Source organism: Maniola jurtina, chromosome 13, assembly GCF_905333055.1.
Source record: "Maniola jurtina chromosome 13, ilManJurt1.1, whole genome shotgun sequence".
Classification (NCBI taxonomy): domain Eukaryota; kingdom Metazoa; phylum Arthropoda; class Insecta; order Lepidoptera; family Nymphalidae; genus Maniola; species Maniola jurtina.
The window spans coordinates 14483730-14501885 of record NC_060041.1 but is presented as its reverse complement, the minus strand read 5'-3'; the positions used below and the strand labels follow the sequence as shown (position 1 = coordinate 14501885).

General features: G+C 35.7%; 1 protein-coding gene across 1 annotated transcript in view; it reads right to left on the bottom strand.

Annotated features, from left to right (window-relative positions):
- Nucleotides 1–17355, bottom strand: part of LOC123870764 (multidrug resistance protein homolog 49-like) — a 53814-nt gene extending 36459 nt beyond the window's left edge. Inside the window, exon 1 of the mRNA XM_045914170.1 lies at nucleotides 17017–17355. Coding sequence (XP_045770126.1) covers nucleotides 17017–17118 — 102 coding nt within the window. The 5' untranslated portion in view covers nucleotides 17119–17355. The remainder of the gene's footprint in view (nucleotides 1–17016) is intronic.
- Between the last annotated feature and the right edge of the window lie 801 nt (nucleotides 17356–18156).

The window sequence follows — 18156 nt, the reverse complement described above, 5'->3', positions numbered from 1 at the left end:
CAAGGGGAAGTGAGTTTGATCTCTGTCACGCACCTCTAACTTTTCGGAGGAAATATGAATGCCTTAGAGTTTTGATAGTTGAAGCATCAATCAATTTTCGCAAACTGGAGGGAGACTTCTTACTTCCGGGCGAGAAGTCATTTCTTCTTCGTCTCCCTTCCAAAAGGTTGGCCGTCATTCGCCATAGTATAATGCCCTGTTCTTTTCCAAACAGAAATAAGTACCTGCTTAATTTGAAAAGTCAAAATTTCTTCAAAATATAAATTCGAAAGTGTCTGTCTGTTTGCTAGCTTTTCACGGCCCATTTTTCAACCGATTTTGATAAAAAATACACGACATAGCTTACATCCCGCGGAAGTACATAAATCAAAGATTTCCCACGGAATTTTTAAAAACCTTAATCCACACAGACAAAGTCGCGGGCGTCACCTAGATTCTACGTTACCATAATAAGTAAAATTGATAAATGATATCTATTAGGAAACTTGTATTTTCCTCAAGTACAAACAAGGAAATGTTACTGTACCATGCTTACTGTATTCGTCATGTAACTCATCGCACATGTTACACCGTGTATAGATACTTGAATACTACCTAACTGTTTATCCTTAAGACCACTTAATGTTAAGTGTTGATTACAAATTTTTTACCTGTACTTTTGTATCTAGGTACTTTTTTCCTTGGATAAGGTTATATTAATTTAGTGGTTCAGGGTTCAATACCGGGCACGTACTTTGAACTTTTTGGAGTACATACTTAGCGCTGTCAGTAATTAAACACAAGTAGTATTTTAACGGTAAAGCGAGACAGAGAGGAAGCTTGCATGCACGTTTCCATAGTGTTCTCAAAGGTGTGTTAGGTTTGTCAATCAGCACTTCGTTAGCGTGGTTGGTGTTGTGTTAAACTTTCACTGATATTTTCCTCCGAAAAATTAGAGGTGCTTGCCTGGGATAAAACTCAACTTATTGCTTTGGGGAGGGGGGGGAGACGGCGGGAAGCATTCCCGTCGATCTACTATATAACAATTTATACATTTATGTATATATTCACGTATACAGATTACCACCAGTGCACCTCTATATTATTATTTATGTTACATAATTGTTGTATTCGTATAAGGAAACAAGTAGGTATTCCACGTGCAAATGCTGCGCTTATTAAATATTCCATATTCTATCAATCATTATTATTATTTGTTTTAAATGTCTAGATTCTTACCTACTTATCTAGAAAAATAATTATTAAACTTGTTTTAAATAAATGTAAGTAATAAAAATCTCGAAACAACTGTAGAAGTATGTGTGGGTATAATATAAGTAAGGTTATTGGATATACAAAATTATTAAGGTTTTATTAATATTTAGTACGAGGGAGCCGCCCCGGCTTCGTACGAGTAGTTAATAACAATTATAGTAGAGATCTCTAACTTTTGAAAATAAAATAATATAGCCTATAGCCCTATATCATTCATGAATAATGTAACTTTCTACTGGTGAAAGAATTTTCAGAATCGGTTCAGCAGTTTCAGAGATTTTTCGTACAAAACAAACTAACTTACAAACTTTAATATTCTACTTAACTACTTCCTACTTTACTATTTACTTTTCTATTTTATTTATTTATGTACTTTTCTACTTTACTATTAGTTTTGATTTATCGTGCATTTCAAAAAAATCTGAGTACAGAACCCTCGATGCGAGAGTCCGGCCGGTTCTTATTATATTTGCCTAGATTGATCTTTTTACGTATTACGCAATTTTGAATCTCAGATTACCCACCTGCACGAAGGCGGAAGGAAAAATACCTAAATAATAGCGTAAACACCATAAACCACTATAATATTGATGATAATTATATGCTGTAACAAAGGAGTAGCTGATACCTACTTAATAATAATAATTTATTAGCATTTATTTCGCAGTATCGATAAAATGGATGTCTGTTTTGTGGTTAGTATCACATGAACTTAAATCATCATCATCATCATCATCATCATCAACCCATTGTCGTTGGCTCACTCTTAGCATGAGCAGCTCAGGCCATAATCCACCACGCTGGGCAAATGCGGATGGCAGACTTCACACAACTTTTGAGAACATTATGGAGAAGGCTCTCAAGCACGATTTTTCCTAGTGATATTTTAATTGCTTAAAACACACAAGAAACTCCGAAAAATTAGAGGTGCGTGTCCGGGATCGAACCAAGTAACCCTCACGGTCTCTTAACCACTTAGTCATCACCGTCTATTTTATGAATGTATGTAAATGTCTAAATCTAGATTTCGATACTTGATCTAGATATTTTCCGATAAAGAATCAAAATCGAATCATAAATTCACTATCTATACTTAAGATATCAAGTCTGGTTTACGTGTTTTAGTAAAAAAAAAATTGCCTGCTACATCAAAGTCTAACGCATTTCTAACCGACTTCAAAAAAAGGAGGAGGTTCTCAATTCGTCGGAATCTTTTTTTTTGTAATTTGAACTTTTGAAGAAACTAAGTGCACTTTCGAAATCTGAATACAAAAGACATCAACGCGCGCGGCGGGCGTGGCGCTACTATAACCTACTATGTATATGTATAGATTATTATATTATGACGAATTTACTTATTGTATATAAAGATTTTATATCATTGTAATGTTATTTTATTTAATTAATTAATCATTAATGACTTTGATTGATACTAATCAATTAGACAACAGATTAAGTACGCGTATATGTATCTATTTCTTAATATTATGCAATAGGTACCTAAGTAATTTACCTAATAGGTACATTACGATGAAAAGGTTTGTAGCCCTGGGCAAGTGGCCTGTAGCATCTTCCTAGATGAATGCGGGTTCGAATCCGGTGAACACCTTTGTATAAATAAAATTCAGGTGCGATAAAAAGTACATAGCGATACGGCTTCGCCGAATCAAATCGGAAATAATAAAATAGATTTGTCTACTACTACTATGATAGCCTAGTGCTTAATAGACGTCGGTCTTCTAATCGAGGGTCGGAGATTCGATCCCGGGCACTCACCTATAACTTTTTGGAGTGCGTTTTAAGCAATTAAATATGACTTGCTTAAACGGTGAAGGAAAACATCGTGAGGAAACCTACATGCTAGTGGTTCTCTTTCAGAATGGAGGCCCGTGGTTAGTAGTGGGCCGTAGATGGGTTAAGCAGTGCCTTGTTGCCTATATAGAGTGCACACGTCTAGATGAAGCATTTCTATGATATTAAAGCCTTAAATAAACAAGTAGGTAGGTATCGATCCAACGGAGGAAGTTTCCATTTCACATGCCGCGAGGTGGTCGTATTGATTTCTGCGACGTAGGTATAAAGTAGAACCATACTGTTATAATTTGTGACTCAGGCAAAGTGAGGAGCTGGCTAACAATACGCTACAGTTACAGTTCTGATCAAAACCCTTTTTTTCCTGCACCCAGATGTTTTTAGCCTTCTGAAAACAAATCTAAACTTAATTCCAAGCAAAACGGCCTACGGATAGTTATAGTTATCGTGGAATAAAGAAACTCAGATACACATACATCATACATGAACTCTCAAAACATCACCTATCTATCAATCACTCTTTCTTTGTGGAGTCGTTTTGGAAAATCGGGGCAGCTACAATGTCACGATCGTAATCAGCTCTGATTGGTCGACGCTCGCTCACTATTGGCTACAATGCATTGTTGCAATTAGAATAGCATACATTCAGCCAATCACGGCAATTGCGATTGATTGACGCAGGTTTTTCAGAATCGACCTACAGTTGGAAGTGGTTTCGAGTAGGTACGGTTATATATACGAAACTAACGATTATATAGTGATTCACTGAACTAAGTCCATCAAATCTAATGAGATGTCCCTCGTAAACGTGATTTTTATCATAAAGTCGTAATAAAACCAATAAAATGCCAAAATCGGACGTGTTCTAAAATATATTCTGTTGACGACATCTATTTGACGTCAGAAGTACGGTTATTAAAGTTTTGTACACAAATCCATATATTTAGCAGATATTTACGTAACTTTTTGCGAAGTTTGATTAGGCATTGATTTGCTAAATGAAGTGTGCCAATTTATTATCGTAAAATTGGGGATTCCTCGGAATGAAGGTTGACAGTTTTGAATGCCAATGGTTGGCTTATTTTTTGATTATATTTAAACACCTTTTTCATAATCTTTTTGCTCAAAACTTTGGCGGTCATTTTTCTAGGTACGATTTTAAAATACCTCAGCAATGTATCTGTCACTCGAGGTAGTAATTTTTTTTTTAATTTCATGTTGCAGAAATATCCTGTTTTTTATATTCAAATATTTTGTACACAGCTGCACAGGTACAGCAATTATTGATAGATACTTTTGAAATCTATATTTAACTGTAGGTATATCTGTCTTGTATATCTGTAACATTAATCAAACGGGAGGTGGTCTGTGGTCAAACAATTTTCATAGTTTCTGTATTAAACTTAACCATATTGTACCTAATATAAACTAATCTGTTTTTAGCGATAAATAGTCGAACACCAAGATAATTTCGTAAAGACAAAAAAAGAGATCAAAATGAATTTCACGCATAATGTTATTTACGAAACTGAAACTGAAAGTAATCCATTTCAATTTTCAGTGATTTGATTAATAATACCGCAATCGTATTATTTAAAAGCAAACAAAAAATTCTATTGCCAGCCAGGAAATAAGTGAATAATTCCGATTCCACGAACCGACGACAAAAGTATAACTTAGTATAGGATTTTATGTTATTCGTTATTTTTTGTATTAGCATACAGACGGGAATCCCGTTGCCCTCCTCATATTGCTTTCCTCATAGTGGGAATGAGTCAATCCACGTCATTTTGTATGTTAAATTTATTGTTTTACGAAGTACTTAGGTTCCTGTATATTGTATGGGTATCTACTTACTTCGTAAAATAGTCATAACTTCTGAAATAGTCGTGGATTAACTCATGAGGATAACACACTAGGAGGAATTTAATGAGGAATGTAATACCCGTAATACCAAAAATAACGAATAACATAAAATCTTATGTAGGTTACTTTCGTCGGTTACTGAGGTACCGACCGAGTACCTACTAGGTAGAGATATTTCAAATTGAAATTGTGCATTTTTTTCAACATTTTTAAAAAGCTTAATCTACACTTAACGAAGTCGTGGGCAACGTAGGTAAATAATAAAACCTCATTCAATAAATGTATTATCACTTATTAATTCGGTAAAAACTCGCATCAACTAATAGATTTCAAATAGATTTTGTAATTAAAAGTTGTAAGGAGTTTCGTGTTTTATAAATATCAGCGAAAATGATGTAGCATTTTTACACGACTGTCCAAAAAAGGAGTGTAATGTTTCAGCCTATAATGTGTGTAGGTATCTATATTCCACCATAACTTCTAAATAAATACATCGTGAGGAAACCTTGCATGTCTGAAAATTCTCCATAATGTACATGGTTTCAAACTCAGAGGTGTGTGACGTCTGCCAATCCGCACTTAACCAGCGTGGCAGACTATGACCTAAGCCTTTCTCATTCTGGAGAAGACCTGTGCTCAGTTGTAGTGGGCCGGCAATGGGTTGATTATGATGGTGACGATGATGCATACTCTCTGTCATTAGTGATTAAGTAGGTACGAGTATATACCTATCTACCTAAAAGTTTTTGGCCATTTACCGATATGTTTACACATCTTCTTAGCGTTGAAGTGTAAACGCCTTGTCCCTGATAAAACTAAAGTGCGAGTCTTATGAACACAGCTATTCTATTTATTATTGGCTAAAATTATTGAAATGTTCAAACACACTTATTTGCGGTTAGAAACAAGTTAGAAGAGGTGTGAACTTGAGGCTACTGCCGTTACATCTCATCGTGTGTGATCATGATTGGCATGTTTGCGGCCAAACACGATCTATCAGATGTAATAAGAAACGATTACTATATCTTTTGCCTTATTTTTTATTGCCTTAGAATTATTGTAGGATATAGTCTCGTCCGTTGTAACCACTAAATTTCTGAGTTAATTTAAAATTGGCGCACTACAATCATTAGAATAAGATAGTGACTCTTTTTTTAATGAAATAAACTGTTAAAAAAGCGGCAATAGAGTCTCGCTTACTTGAAAGCTGATTTATTAGCGTTTTTAGAAATCTACAACGATACGGAAAGTGTCACTTTTTGTTTTTACAACCTCATCTCACCTACTAGATTTATTTATTAATATATTTTATATAATAAAATTCTACAGGGATTCGCCCGCGTGGATTTCGGTTTTTTAAAATCCCGTGGGAACTCTTTGATTTTCCGGGATAAAAAGTAGCCTATTTTTTTTGTGTTAATCCAGGATATTATCTATCTCCAATCTAAATTTCGGCCAAATCCATTCAGTAGTTATTGCGTGAAAGAGTAACAAACATACACACACACACACACACACACAAACTTTCGCCTTTATAATTAGTGTGATTAAAATCCATAAAAGTATTAAATGTCCAGTTATTATTATATGTAGTAGTTATTTATTATAGTCCAGTTTAACATCCTATGTTTTCAGCTATGTGAACCTCCGTAACAGAAAACAAGATGCTTAGAATTATGGTAACCAATCAGCTTACGTAACTTTTAAGGTGGTTATTTTGACGTTATAGCGGCAATATACATATACATTCTGTGAAAATTTCAACTCTACTACGGTTCACGAGATACAGCCCACTGACAGACAGACAGACGGACTAACGGAGTCTTAGTAATGGCCCCGTTGACATCCTTCGCGTACGGAAACCCTAATTATTGCTAGAGCCTAAGGAAAGATGAGTGCTGATTGATATACGTCTAATATCGAAAAGGATTCGCAGTTTACTTCGCAATTTCCTTAAATGTAATACACTTATGTAATGTTATGTAACATTTATATAGGTGCCTAGGTACGCGTATAAGGTAATGTGGTGGTTAGCCTTAAACTTGAAGCCGTTGGCCGTAGGCCGCGTCGTCATTCAGCTCGGACTGCTCTAACCTGTTTTATGAGTTTTATCACGTGGATGACATATGTGATTTCGCGAACGACGAGCTACATGCCCAGAGATTTCTTTTACTAACTATAAGTAGATTTAAGCTTTTTTAAACCTCGTCGGAATACAACGGTCAGCGATAAACTATTTAGTGGAATGAAGCTTTTAAAAATCCCGTTTGAACTCTTTTATTTTCCGTAAAATTACTCTATGTCCGACTTCGGGATGCAAGCTATCTCAAACGCATTTCGTCAAAACCTGTTAAACCTGTTAAACCTATCAAAGTACTTAGGCCGTGAAAAGGTAACAAACACAGAGAGGCAGACAGACAGGTACACTTTCGCATCACTACCACTGATCACTACCCATCTTATAAATGCGATGTTCGTTTATTGTCTTATTGATTTGTTCTTCAATCACGTCGCAACGGAGCAACGTCAGCAAACGTCACAACAATACCCAAACCTCATCCCAAAAAACATTCAGCGCCGAATGATTCATATATGGAGGTATTTTGACATGTACCTAAGTATAGCAAAAAAATCTAAATAAACAGGCTTAGGCTAGCCTGGAAACCGAGTTTTTTGGATGACACACGTAGATAATTATAATTATGCCTTATCTTTAATCGTTTCGGAACAAAAACCTTTAAGCAATTTTTTATAGATAATTATACCGTAGCCTACCTATGCATATAAAAGGATAAACTGACTGACTGACACAATGTACACTAACCATGTACAATGTACAGTTTAAACACCTGAAGTCTAATGAATTACAAAGCATAGCAATGTTCCGTACATTTCAGAGTAGTAGTGTAACGAAATCTCTACCGTGGTGAGCGGTACATATTCGAAACTCCGTAACTGTCACTTTGAGTCAGCCAATCACGGCAGCGGCCTGTTTCGCCTAACAAGTACGAACCAATGAGAAGCCTGTTGCGAATTTAACAGACGTGAGTTTGTGGCCTCAATTTTTGAATGACAATTATTGCGTGTGCGTGGATTTAGATTTTTTGAAAACCACATGGAAACACTGCTTTTTCGGGATAAAAGTTGCTATGTCAATTGCCGTAAGCTACCTCTGTACATATAAATCGGTTAAACGGATGGGCTTTTCAGAATACTGGGCGGACGCTTTGATTTTTTGGGATAAAAAGTAGCCTATGTCCACAGAAATCCAATAGTATTTTATATCTATGCCTATGTCCGTCCGCGGGATGAAAGCTAACTCTATACAATATTTCATCAAAATCGGTTAAACTGTTGGGCCGTGAAAGGCTAGCAGACACACACTTTCGCATCACATCACACTAATATTATAAAGGCGAAAGTTTGTATGTGTGTGTGTGTGTGTGTATGTTTGTTACTCCTTCACGCAAAAACTACTGGACGGATTTGGCTGAAATTTGGAATGAAGATAGATAATATCCTGGATTAGCACATAGGCTATTTTTTATCCCGAAAAATCAAAGAGTTCCCACGGGATTTCGAAATACCTAAATCCACGCGGGCGAAGTCGCGGCCATCGGCTAGTTTTTAATAATATTAATTAATTATGCATTATTGTTAGGAACGCGCCTTCTATGCTTTTGATCGTTCACTGTTGAGTTTGAAAACCTAGACCTGGCGGTCATGAGTGGTCCCAAGAAAGGATTTTGACACAAGAGATCTTTAAAATTTAATCCACGCGGACGTAGTCATGGGAATAAGCTAGTATGCTTTAAAAGAATATCGTCGGAATTCGAACCGAGGTGGATCGGATTTCAACTACACCTTTTTGGGAGTCGCGTACCTAAGATTTTTTGCGAGGTGATCAAATATATTTTAAAACAGGCTTTCAACATTTTAAGGGTTCCGTACCTCAAAAGGAAAAAAGGAACCCTTACAGCATCACTCCACTTCCCGTTGATCTAGAATCATGAAATTTGGCAAGTAGGTTATTCTTACAGCAAAAGTAAAGGAAAGAACCCGAAAACCCTGAATTTTAGGTTACATCACGAAAAATAATTAAAATGTGTTCACGAAAAAATTAATTTACTAAATCACATTTTATAGATGGCACCGTCCGTCATTAACTTGCGTAGTTCTACATAAAAGTGTTAGACCGTGGTATATCTTGTACGATGCCGATGGTACGGAACCGATTGTGCGAGACCGACTCGCACTTGACCGGCTTTTTTAGTTTTTTTTGGAGTCGGTGGGCACATTTTTGTTTGGATTAGGTAAAAATAGAGTTCCTATTTTTAGTTTCGATTGATAATGGGTGTGATTTTTGTGGTCGTAGGTACTGTGTAGGTAATATATTTTGCACTGAAAGTGAAAATTAAATTAAGTAAATGTAGGGACTTATTGTGATACTTTTGATAAGTCAAAATGCCACCACCGCTGTTCGGAAAGAACTTCTACTGAGAAGATTTAGTAAGAAATTCGTATTTTTTTAGAAGTGTTCTTTGCTTGGATGACGTTGAGCTTGTAATAGGTAGTTGAAGTAACATATTTTCTCGTAAACGTTAGTACCTGCACAGGAAATCCGCATTAACATTCTTGTAGATTCTTTGTAACAGTCCTACCCGCAACCGGGGTAATGGGATTACAAACAATTTCATTAAACCTTACTAGAACTATTTACTCGTACTTATGTATATCTATGTACCTAGTGAATAAATTAATTTTCTTTCTTTCTTTCTAGTGATTTCCTTAGCAATAAAAAATGTTTTACCTACATGGTTACTAATGAGGATATATTAAGTACCTATAAAGAAATAGGTATACATTGCGGCCGCAACGTCCTGGTAAAATAATAAGTTAGATATAGCTAAAAATGTTAGCTTGACGCTCAGACGAAGTTTATAGAGAAAGTAACTATTGAACGGGTCTATATAATCTATATTGTCTACATCTGTAGGTACCTACTAAAATATTGAACGATAAGGAGTCAGTGTTACGGATTTTTAATAGGAATAGACATTGGATACAGTGACTCGAGTTCGCGGTAAAAACCAGATGGAAAACTAAAATAAACAGTCGGTTATAATCTCTCACCTTGAGGTATTTTTAATTTTTAGTTCTCTTTCTCGGATTATTGAATAAAACAAATTCTTTTAATACCTACCTAATCAAGAAACGACTCAGAAACGCTTATTTTCCAGAAACTTAAAATCAAACGTCATAAAATTTAATGGGCCTATGTCGCGCGAAATATTTTTTAGACACTTATTTCTCATCTTCAGGAGGGACTGTGAAATATTTTTTTTTTCAAAATTTTGTCTACTTTCTTAATACTAAATTGCTTTGACGTACAGACGGACAAACGTACAGGACAAAACTATAAGTGTTAATTATTTTATTACGGAAGAGCGCGTTTCACGCTGAGAAAACGCGACTGCCCCGCCAAAAAACGAACTGAGCTAATTAAAATTTTCACTTTTGAAAATATGTCTATTGATTTCTTTTTTAAATTCATAGGCAGTCACGCAGGATGGTGTAAGGATTATGACGATATACTCCATATACATACAAATTAGTTCAGGCATTTAGAAGTTATGGTGGAATAAAGAAACTCATATACATACATGAATCCTGAAAACATTACACTCCTTTCTTTGGGAAGTTGTGTTATAAAAGGTCAGACTGGCATATCGCTCAGATATCGCTATTCGGTGCCAACGACCAATGTCTGCCTCATAATAATATTATGTGACATCTACTTACAATACGTTATTAGGGTTACGTACCTGAAAGGTGCCAACAACACCCTATTCCTACTAAGCCTCCGCTGTCCGTCCGTCCGTCAGCGGGCTGTATCTCATGAACTGCAGGTAGAGAGTAGAAATTTTCACAGAACTTCTATTTCTTGCCGTGATAGCCTAGTGTTTAGGACGTCCGCCTCCAAATCGGAGGTCCGGGGTTCGATCCCGGGCATGTCGGTGCCATGCAAGCATGTTGTTTCGGAGTTATGTCCGTTTTAAGCAATTAAATGTCACTTGCTTTAACGGTGAAGGAAAACATCGTGAGGAAACCTGCATGCCTGTAAGTTCTGGATTCTGGTTGAGGTTCTCAAAGGTCTGCGAAATCTGCCAATCCGCACTTGGCCAGCACGAAAGACTAAGGCCAAAACTCTTCTCACTTTTAGAGGAGACCCGTGCTCTGTAGTGAGCCGGCGATGGGTTGATCGTGATGATAATGATGATGTATCTATTGCCACTATATTAACAAGTGTCATTTCTTGTTATTGTTTATACTATTATGCAGAACCTTTGGTACGCGAGTCCGACTCACCCTTAACCGTTTTTTTGAACTGGGTTGCATTCGCTTGTATGTGATTGTTTATATTTATCGGTTATCACTTATCACCGATTCTGTAATCTGTATCAGTAACCTAGGCGTGAACTGACAGCTTACACGAAAATAACGGACTTTTCTGCCAATCATTCTGCTTTGTTATCAGTTGTCCGTAATATGAGGCAACTGATCAGGCGGATCTGTCTGACCTTTCACTGTCGTCTCATTGACTCACTGAATCTATTTAGAGGCCACTGATATCTTTATTATACAGATATAGGTATTACAAAGTACGAAAAATGACGAAAATAAATCTTGTTATAGTAAAAGAAAAACACTGCTCTGTCCTAGATTTTTTTCAAAAAATTTACAGCCAGTAGCACTCAGGATGGTGTCAGGATTCTAGCGGTATACATCCAAATTAGTTCAGCCAAATTAGAAGTTATGGTGGAATAAAGAAACCCACATACTCCCTGAAACATAACACTCCTCTTTTTAGGCAGTCGTGTTAAAAAACTGGTCAAGTGCGTGTAAGAAAAGTTTGATACAAAGTTCGGTAAAAAAATATTTCTGTATTGGTATCTTCTAATATTAAAAAAAAAACTTTGTAAGAAATCTTATAATGATTTTAATAAGCCTATTTAACAAGTACTTGAAGAGATTTACCATTTAGACTACTTAATACTCTAAAATATTTTTTCTACATAATCCTTAGCTACATCATCCCGAGTGACACTGGAATCCTTTAAATTAAAAAAGCCTGTTTTTTTTTATTTTTTATGTATTTTATGTTATTGATTTATCGTGCAAAATGTTGGAAAAAATACCCGAGTACGGAACCCTCGCACTTGGCCGGTTTTTTTAAATAAAATTACGACTTGGTGTTTTGTATTGTCACGTCCATCGGTCAAAACGAGTTTGTTCAGCAATGTCGTCACAACACAACACAGGAAGTTAATTAATGTTGAACACCAAGTGTATTAAGTCAACTCAAATCATGGAATCAGGAAATACCTACTTACAAGTAGGTACTTCCTAATTCCATGACTCAAACACAAAGTCAAGATTAGTGACATAGCGTTTCTGAGCTCGGGTTTGTCAAAAATGCAGTAATTACCGCAAATTAGTGGTTGTCAGTGAGGGTCAAGCTTATATCTTAATAATGTTAATGCCGTGAGAAGACAGAATAATTTGCGTTTCATAAAGGGTGCTTTACTTGGATAACTTTATTAATTTTTGATTCCAATGCCTTAAGATTTGCAGGATGCTTCGTAATTACTCAGTGATCACTAAATGAAAGTCATCAAACTCATTTGACACTGGTTAGTCCATCCTTCGCTGCATATTGTTGCAGGCATGCTTCTTATGACTTATGAGCGACATAAAAATAATTTTTCGTCATTGCGGCAATAGAAATCAACTCTCTATCTATAACAGACAGCTTAGTAAACAACGGGTCCCGTTGGCACTCTTCGGGTACGGAACCCTAAAATCGTTCTCTAGGAACACAGAAAAGTGTCTAGGAAATAGGAATCTACCCCAGGCGTGGTTTGAACTTTGAATAGGCGTTTTAAAGACGATTCGAAGCTAATAAAGCAACTCGCTTAATAGGTAGGTACTTAGTTAACGGTTTATTGTCATCATTGAACGCAACTAATTTTCATTCTTCCTCAAAAATTTTAAACTTTTAGGGTTTCGTTGAAAGGGCTGTACATTTTAAAACAGTTTTTTTTTTAATTTTTATGCATAATAGTTTTTGATTTATCGTGCAAAATGTTGGAGAAAATACCCGAGTACGGAACCCTCAGTGCGCGAGTCTGACTCGCACTTGGCCGCTTTTTAATCGATTTTGGAGTGGCATGTCGCTTATGTAATGTTGCTCTACATCTAATGAGTAATGACTCACAGTAATCGACCGCCCGTGCACTCTTGGAAATACCGCAGAAAAAACCGCGCACTTTATGACATACCTACGTAGGTAGTATGTACTTACATACGTTTAGAAGAATCTTATGTAATTAAGCTATTTACGTCACTAATACAGTGATCGAAATATTGTCAAGTTTGAACGGTAGTTAGTCTTGTGAGTTTAATTTGTACCTAATGTAGGGAGTAGGTAAGCTCCGGAACTAATTAGCTACATTATCTCCGAGTAGGTATAATATTATTATTAAGCAACTCGTTAATAAAATGGGATGAAAAAATTTAAACGGAGTAATTTTTATTATTTTTTACTTATTTATTTATATTTATTAAACTTATAGAAGATACAGGGCATTTTTGTTACATTAAGTGCCACAAAAACCAGTGTACCTACAGATTTTGATGAATTTACTGTTTAAAATGTTAAATTATTCCAATCGCTCTACACCACCCATCCTCAGTCGCCCAAGTTTTTCATAACGAATTTAAATGGGACCAAACACATGCCTTTGACGTGTCTTACCTTGCCTTCATAATATCATACCTGTCTATATACGTACGGATTGAGAATCCTTTTTTACACAACTGGAATCAAGATCTCAAAAATCTTGCCATATTCTGCCTCCAGCATAATAAATTATAGTCTATGGCATGTTAATTATTTAAATAGGTATCGTATCGTTGGATCAAATTACTTATACTTAGTCGGAAAATTGTATTTTTTTAGGTAGATTATACCTGCCTACCTATTATAAGTGGTGTCCTGCACGACAAACCAATTACAACATTATTTATTTTTATATTTTAATAGCGGCTAAAATACCAAGAAGCATAAAACTAAACTATTCCAAACATGGCATAAAATTCGCCTTACCAGTTACCACAGAACTCTATAGAATAAAATAGAATAGAATAGATTTTTATTCAAATAAACTTTTAACAAGTGCTTTTGAATAGTCAAAATAATCTACCACTGGTTCGGAATTCCGTTTCTACCGAGAAGAACCAGCAAGAAACTCGGCGGTTGCTCTTTTCAAGTGTTCAACTTACGTGTATGATAAGGTTATTTGTTCTCTACGTAGATATTTAATAATACGAGGACCACATTTCGCCATTTTTAAGTACTCGCCCGTACAAAAATATAAAAAATAATCCCTTATCTCTTCGGATTTTTTAATTCGAGGCTATTATTTATCATCATCATGATCAACCTATCGCCGCGCTATTTAACACGGGTCTCGTCTCACAACCAGGATGGGTTAGGCCATAGTCCACGCTGACCATTTACAGATTGGCAGACCACAATATACCTTTGAAAACATTATGGATCAGGCATGCAGCTTCCCTCACGATGTTTTTCCTCAACTATAAGACAAGTGACATTAAATTGCCCCATAATATTACAACTCCAAAAATTTAAGATCCTCGGACCCCTTAAATCAGCTGGCCCCACGACAACTGAAATCTGAACCACTAGGCCACCTTTATAGAGACGGAATTTATAAAGTATCTATTAATCTAGATCTATCTAAATTCTGTGCCTATATTAACAAATATGTCTCTTGGCTATTGGCAACATTTTAAAAATATTAAAATCGAGAAAAACGTATAGTCCGAAACAAGTATTTATTTTAAGCTCTCTTGGCTCATGCTAGCTTTTTCTGTTTTCTTGGCTGTGAAATTGGCCTTCGTATTTGACCGGTTTTTTATAAATAAGCCACAAAATTAGTCTTATGTGGCCCAAAAAGGAATCGGAGCACCACGACTCCAGGCAGTCTTGTCCAGATCCTACTTCCCCTAGGAGCTTTTGTAAAGCGCGAAGCCATAAAGGTGCCCACGCACTCTACGCACAGTTCAGCTGCAGTTCAGTTCGAGTGCATAGGCGTCTTAAGTCCGCAAAGGAGGTCATGCATATCATTCATTCAACAAAAAACTCGTCAAGCGTGAATCGGACTTGCACACGATGGGTTCCGTAAAAAGAAATAACACTTTTATTTTTTTTAATGATGTTCTTAATTCTAAAATCATAGTTTTCGGAACTTTCCTTTACTTGTGGTATAAGACCTACCTACCTATGATTCTAGGTCAACGGGAAGTACCCTACATAGGTTTTGATTTCCTTGACGGGTCTTGACCGACACGATATACATACAGACACAGACATACACAACGAACCAGTGAACAAACTGATCCTATAAGGGTTCCTTTTTTGTCTGGAGATACGGAACCCTAAAAACATCATACGAGTTACGACACACCCAAGTAGCGCTTTGTTTAATCGTGCGTCCCAAAAATATATAAAATAAGAAAATACCTGCTAATATTCCATACTTACGGCTGACATTTGCTTGGGGAAACAGGTCAATCAAGTTACGATGTTCAGACTAATATCACGGTAATATCGTTTTAATAAAACGACTGAACAATATCTATTTGCCTATTACCTAATACCTACCTATACTGATACCGTAATAAATTACCAATAGGCAGAAACAGGTTTCAATTCATATTTTAATTATTATTCTAGTATTGATCGTTTTATAAATCCAGTAAAAAATAAGACTTCATTTATTAATTTATCATCTTAGCCGTTACGCATCATCAATAAAATTATAGGTAATAAATATATGAAAGACTAATTCTAAAAAAAAAACAAAAATAAAATTTTAACGGAATTCAATAACCACAAACACTAAAAAGTATTAAATTATTTAATTATTTAATTTATATTATGTATATACAAGAGTTAATGTAATTCTAAACTAACATTTTTTGGAACCGGTGCAAATAGCCGCATGAACCTTCTAATCATCTTAATATTGTTTGTGACTCCACATTGGCACCTCATTGGCACCGACTCCAAAAAATTATAGTTAAGAATTTCATTAACTCTTGTATAAATAATATTATATTTGGTAATAAATTAAACTATTTTTTACTCCGAATTATTTATTTCCGAAGATATTCATCAGATCGTCACTAAACAAAAATGGGACCATCTTGGAAGTACCTGGAACGGCATTCCGAACCAGTGGTAGATTATTTTGACGATTCAAAAGGACTTGTAAAAGTGTAATTGGATAAAAACATTTTGAATTTTGAATTTTTTTTTTGAAAGTTATGACCTACCAACAACTACCAAACAAAAAAAATTTATCAAAATCGGTTCATATTTGGCGGAGTAATCGCGTAACAAACATAAAATAACATACAGTCGAATAGAGAACTTCCTTCTTTTTTGAAGTCGGTTAAAAATATATCCGCGCACCTTTATTTTCGGAAGTGATATGGCGTGGCGGTAGAGTTAATCTTCTAGTTCTGAGGTCTGTGACCCAATTCCTTAATGTGACCTTAACGTGACTTTTTAATGGCCATTTTATAACTAATTTATTTGCGGTTAGGATCTTATATGTCTGCTATGGAATTTATGTATTTTTCAATAAAAAATATACAATATTTAAACGTTTTTAACATTCTAAGGACGTGATACACCTATTTACAAAAATATTCCTAACTACTTCGGTAAAAGTATTAATTTTTTAAATTATTCTCTTGTTTTACCGTAAAACAAGAAGAATAATTCAAAAAAATTTAAAAAAAAAACATACTGCCCCATGTTTTCCCAAATAGCCAGTGTCTCTCGGGATGATGTAAGGATTCTGAACGGTACCCCATACACACAAATCTGTGCAGGCATTTAAAAGTTATGGTGGAATACAGAAACTCACATACAAACATGGACCCCGAAAACTCCCTTTTTTGATAAGTAATTAAAAAGAACTGACTTACCAGGTCAAAAAATCCAATACTGTCGTCTTGTTTCTCTTTCTTAACACCCATATCATAAGCTTTTCCCTTGTGATTCACAAATCTTTTACTCTGTCCCTTCATCACTAATTTTTGAAAAAAAAAAACCACAAAAATCGCACTAAAAATCCAAATTCCAAGGCATAGCTTCGTCTAACCTTTGGAATATCTGCTAATAAATTAATGGCGTAAGACGTCAATAAATAACTAGTTTTTAGTATTTGTTTTATTTTATTAATCGGTCGAGCAATTAAAATAAATATCTCGATACGTTGAAAATACCTAAAAAGGTTTTTTCGCGCAACGCGTCTTCTTCGCACGCGGCCGCGAATAAAACTGCTAGTTTGAAAAGTTTACATTATAAATATCTCTCGGATTCTTGAACGCGGGAAACCCCTCGCTACGTAAACTTAGCTTTCTCATAATGTTTAATTAGGTGGGTCCCGTATGCTATGAGGAAAATGAAAAGATCTAATTGCGAGCGCTACACCGACCGTGGTAAAGAAAGCTTCAGGCAAAGCGGTTTCCCCGCATGTCAGAAAAGCGGAAAATTCATAATAGATTCTTTCATTCATGATAACGCAATTTGAGACGTGTTATCCACTTTTTTATTTAATTTATATACAACTAGATGATGCTGATGATGAGGGACTTCGTCCACGTATATTTAAGCTTTTTAAAAATCCCGTGGGAATTCGTTGAATTTTCCTGGATACAAAATTGCCTATGCTGTTTCCGGGATGCGAGTTACATCTGTACCAAACATATGAATCGGTTAAATGGCCCGTCCGTTTAACCGATTCATATGTTTGAGAATCCCGTGGGAATTTTTCATTTACCTTTATAAAAAGTAGCCTAGGTCCTTGCCCGGGATGTACATAATCTAACTTTGTACCAGATTTCATCAAAATTGGTAAAACTGTTGGGCCATGAAAAGCTATCTGAAGACAGACAGACGGACACACTTTCGCATTTATAATATTAGTATGGATAAGCGTTTATAGCTTAGTGGTTAAGACGTGGTCCTCCGTGGTCGGGGTTACGGGGTTTCCCACCGAATTCGGCCATGGCTATTTCTACACAGAGATCTGTGCGGTGTGCAGAGATGCGGAGAGTCATCTG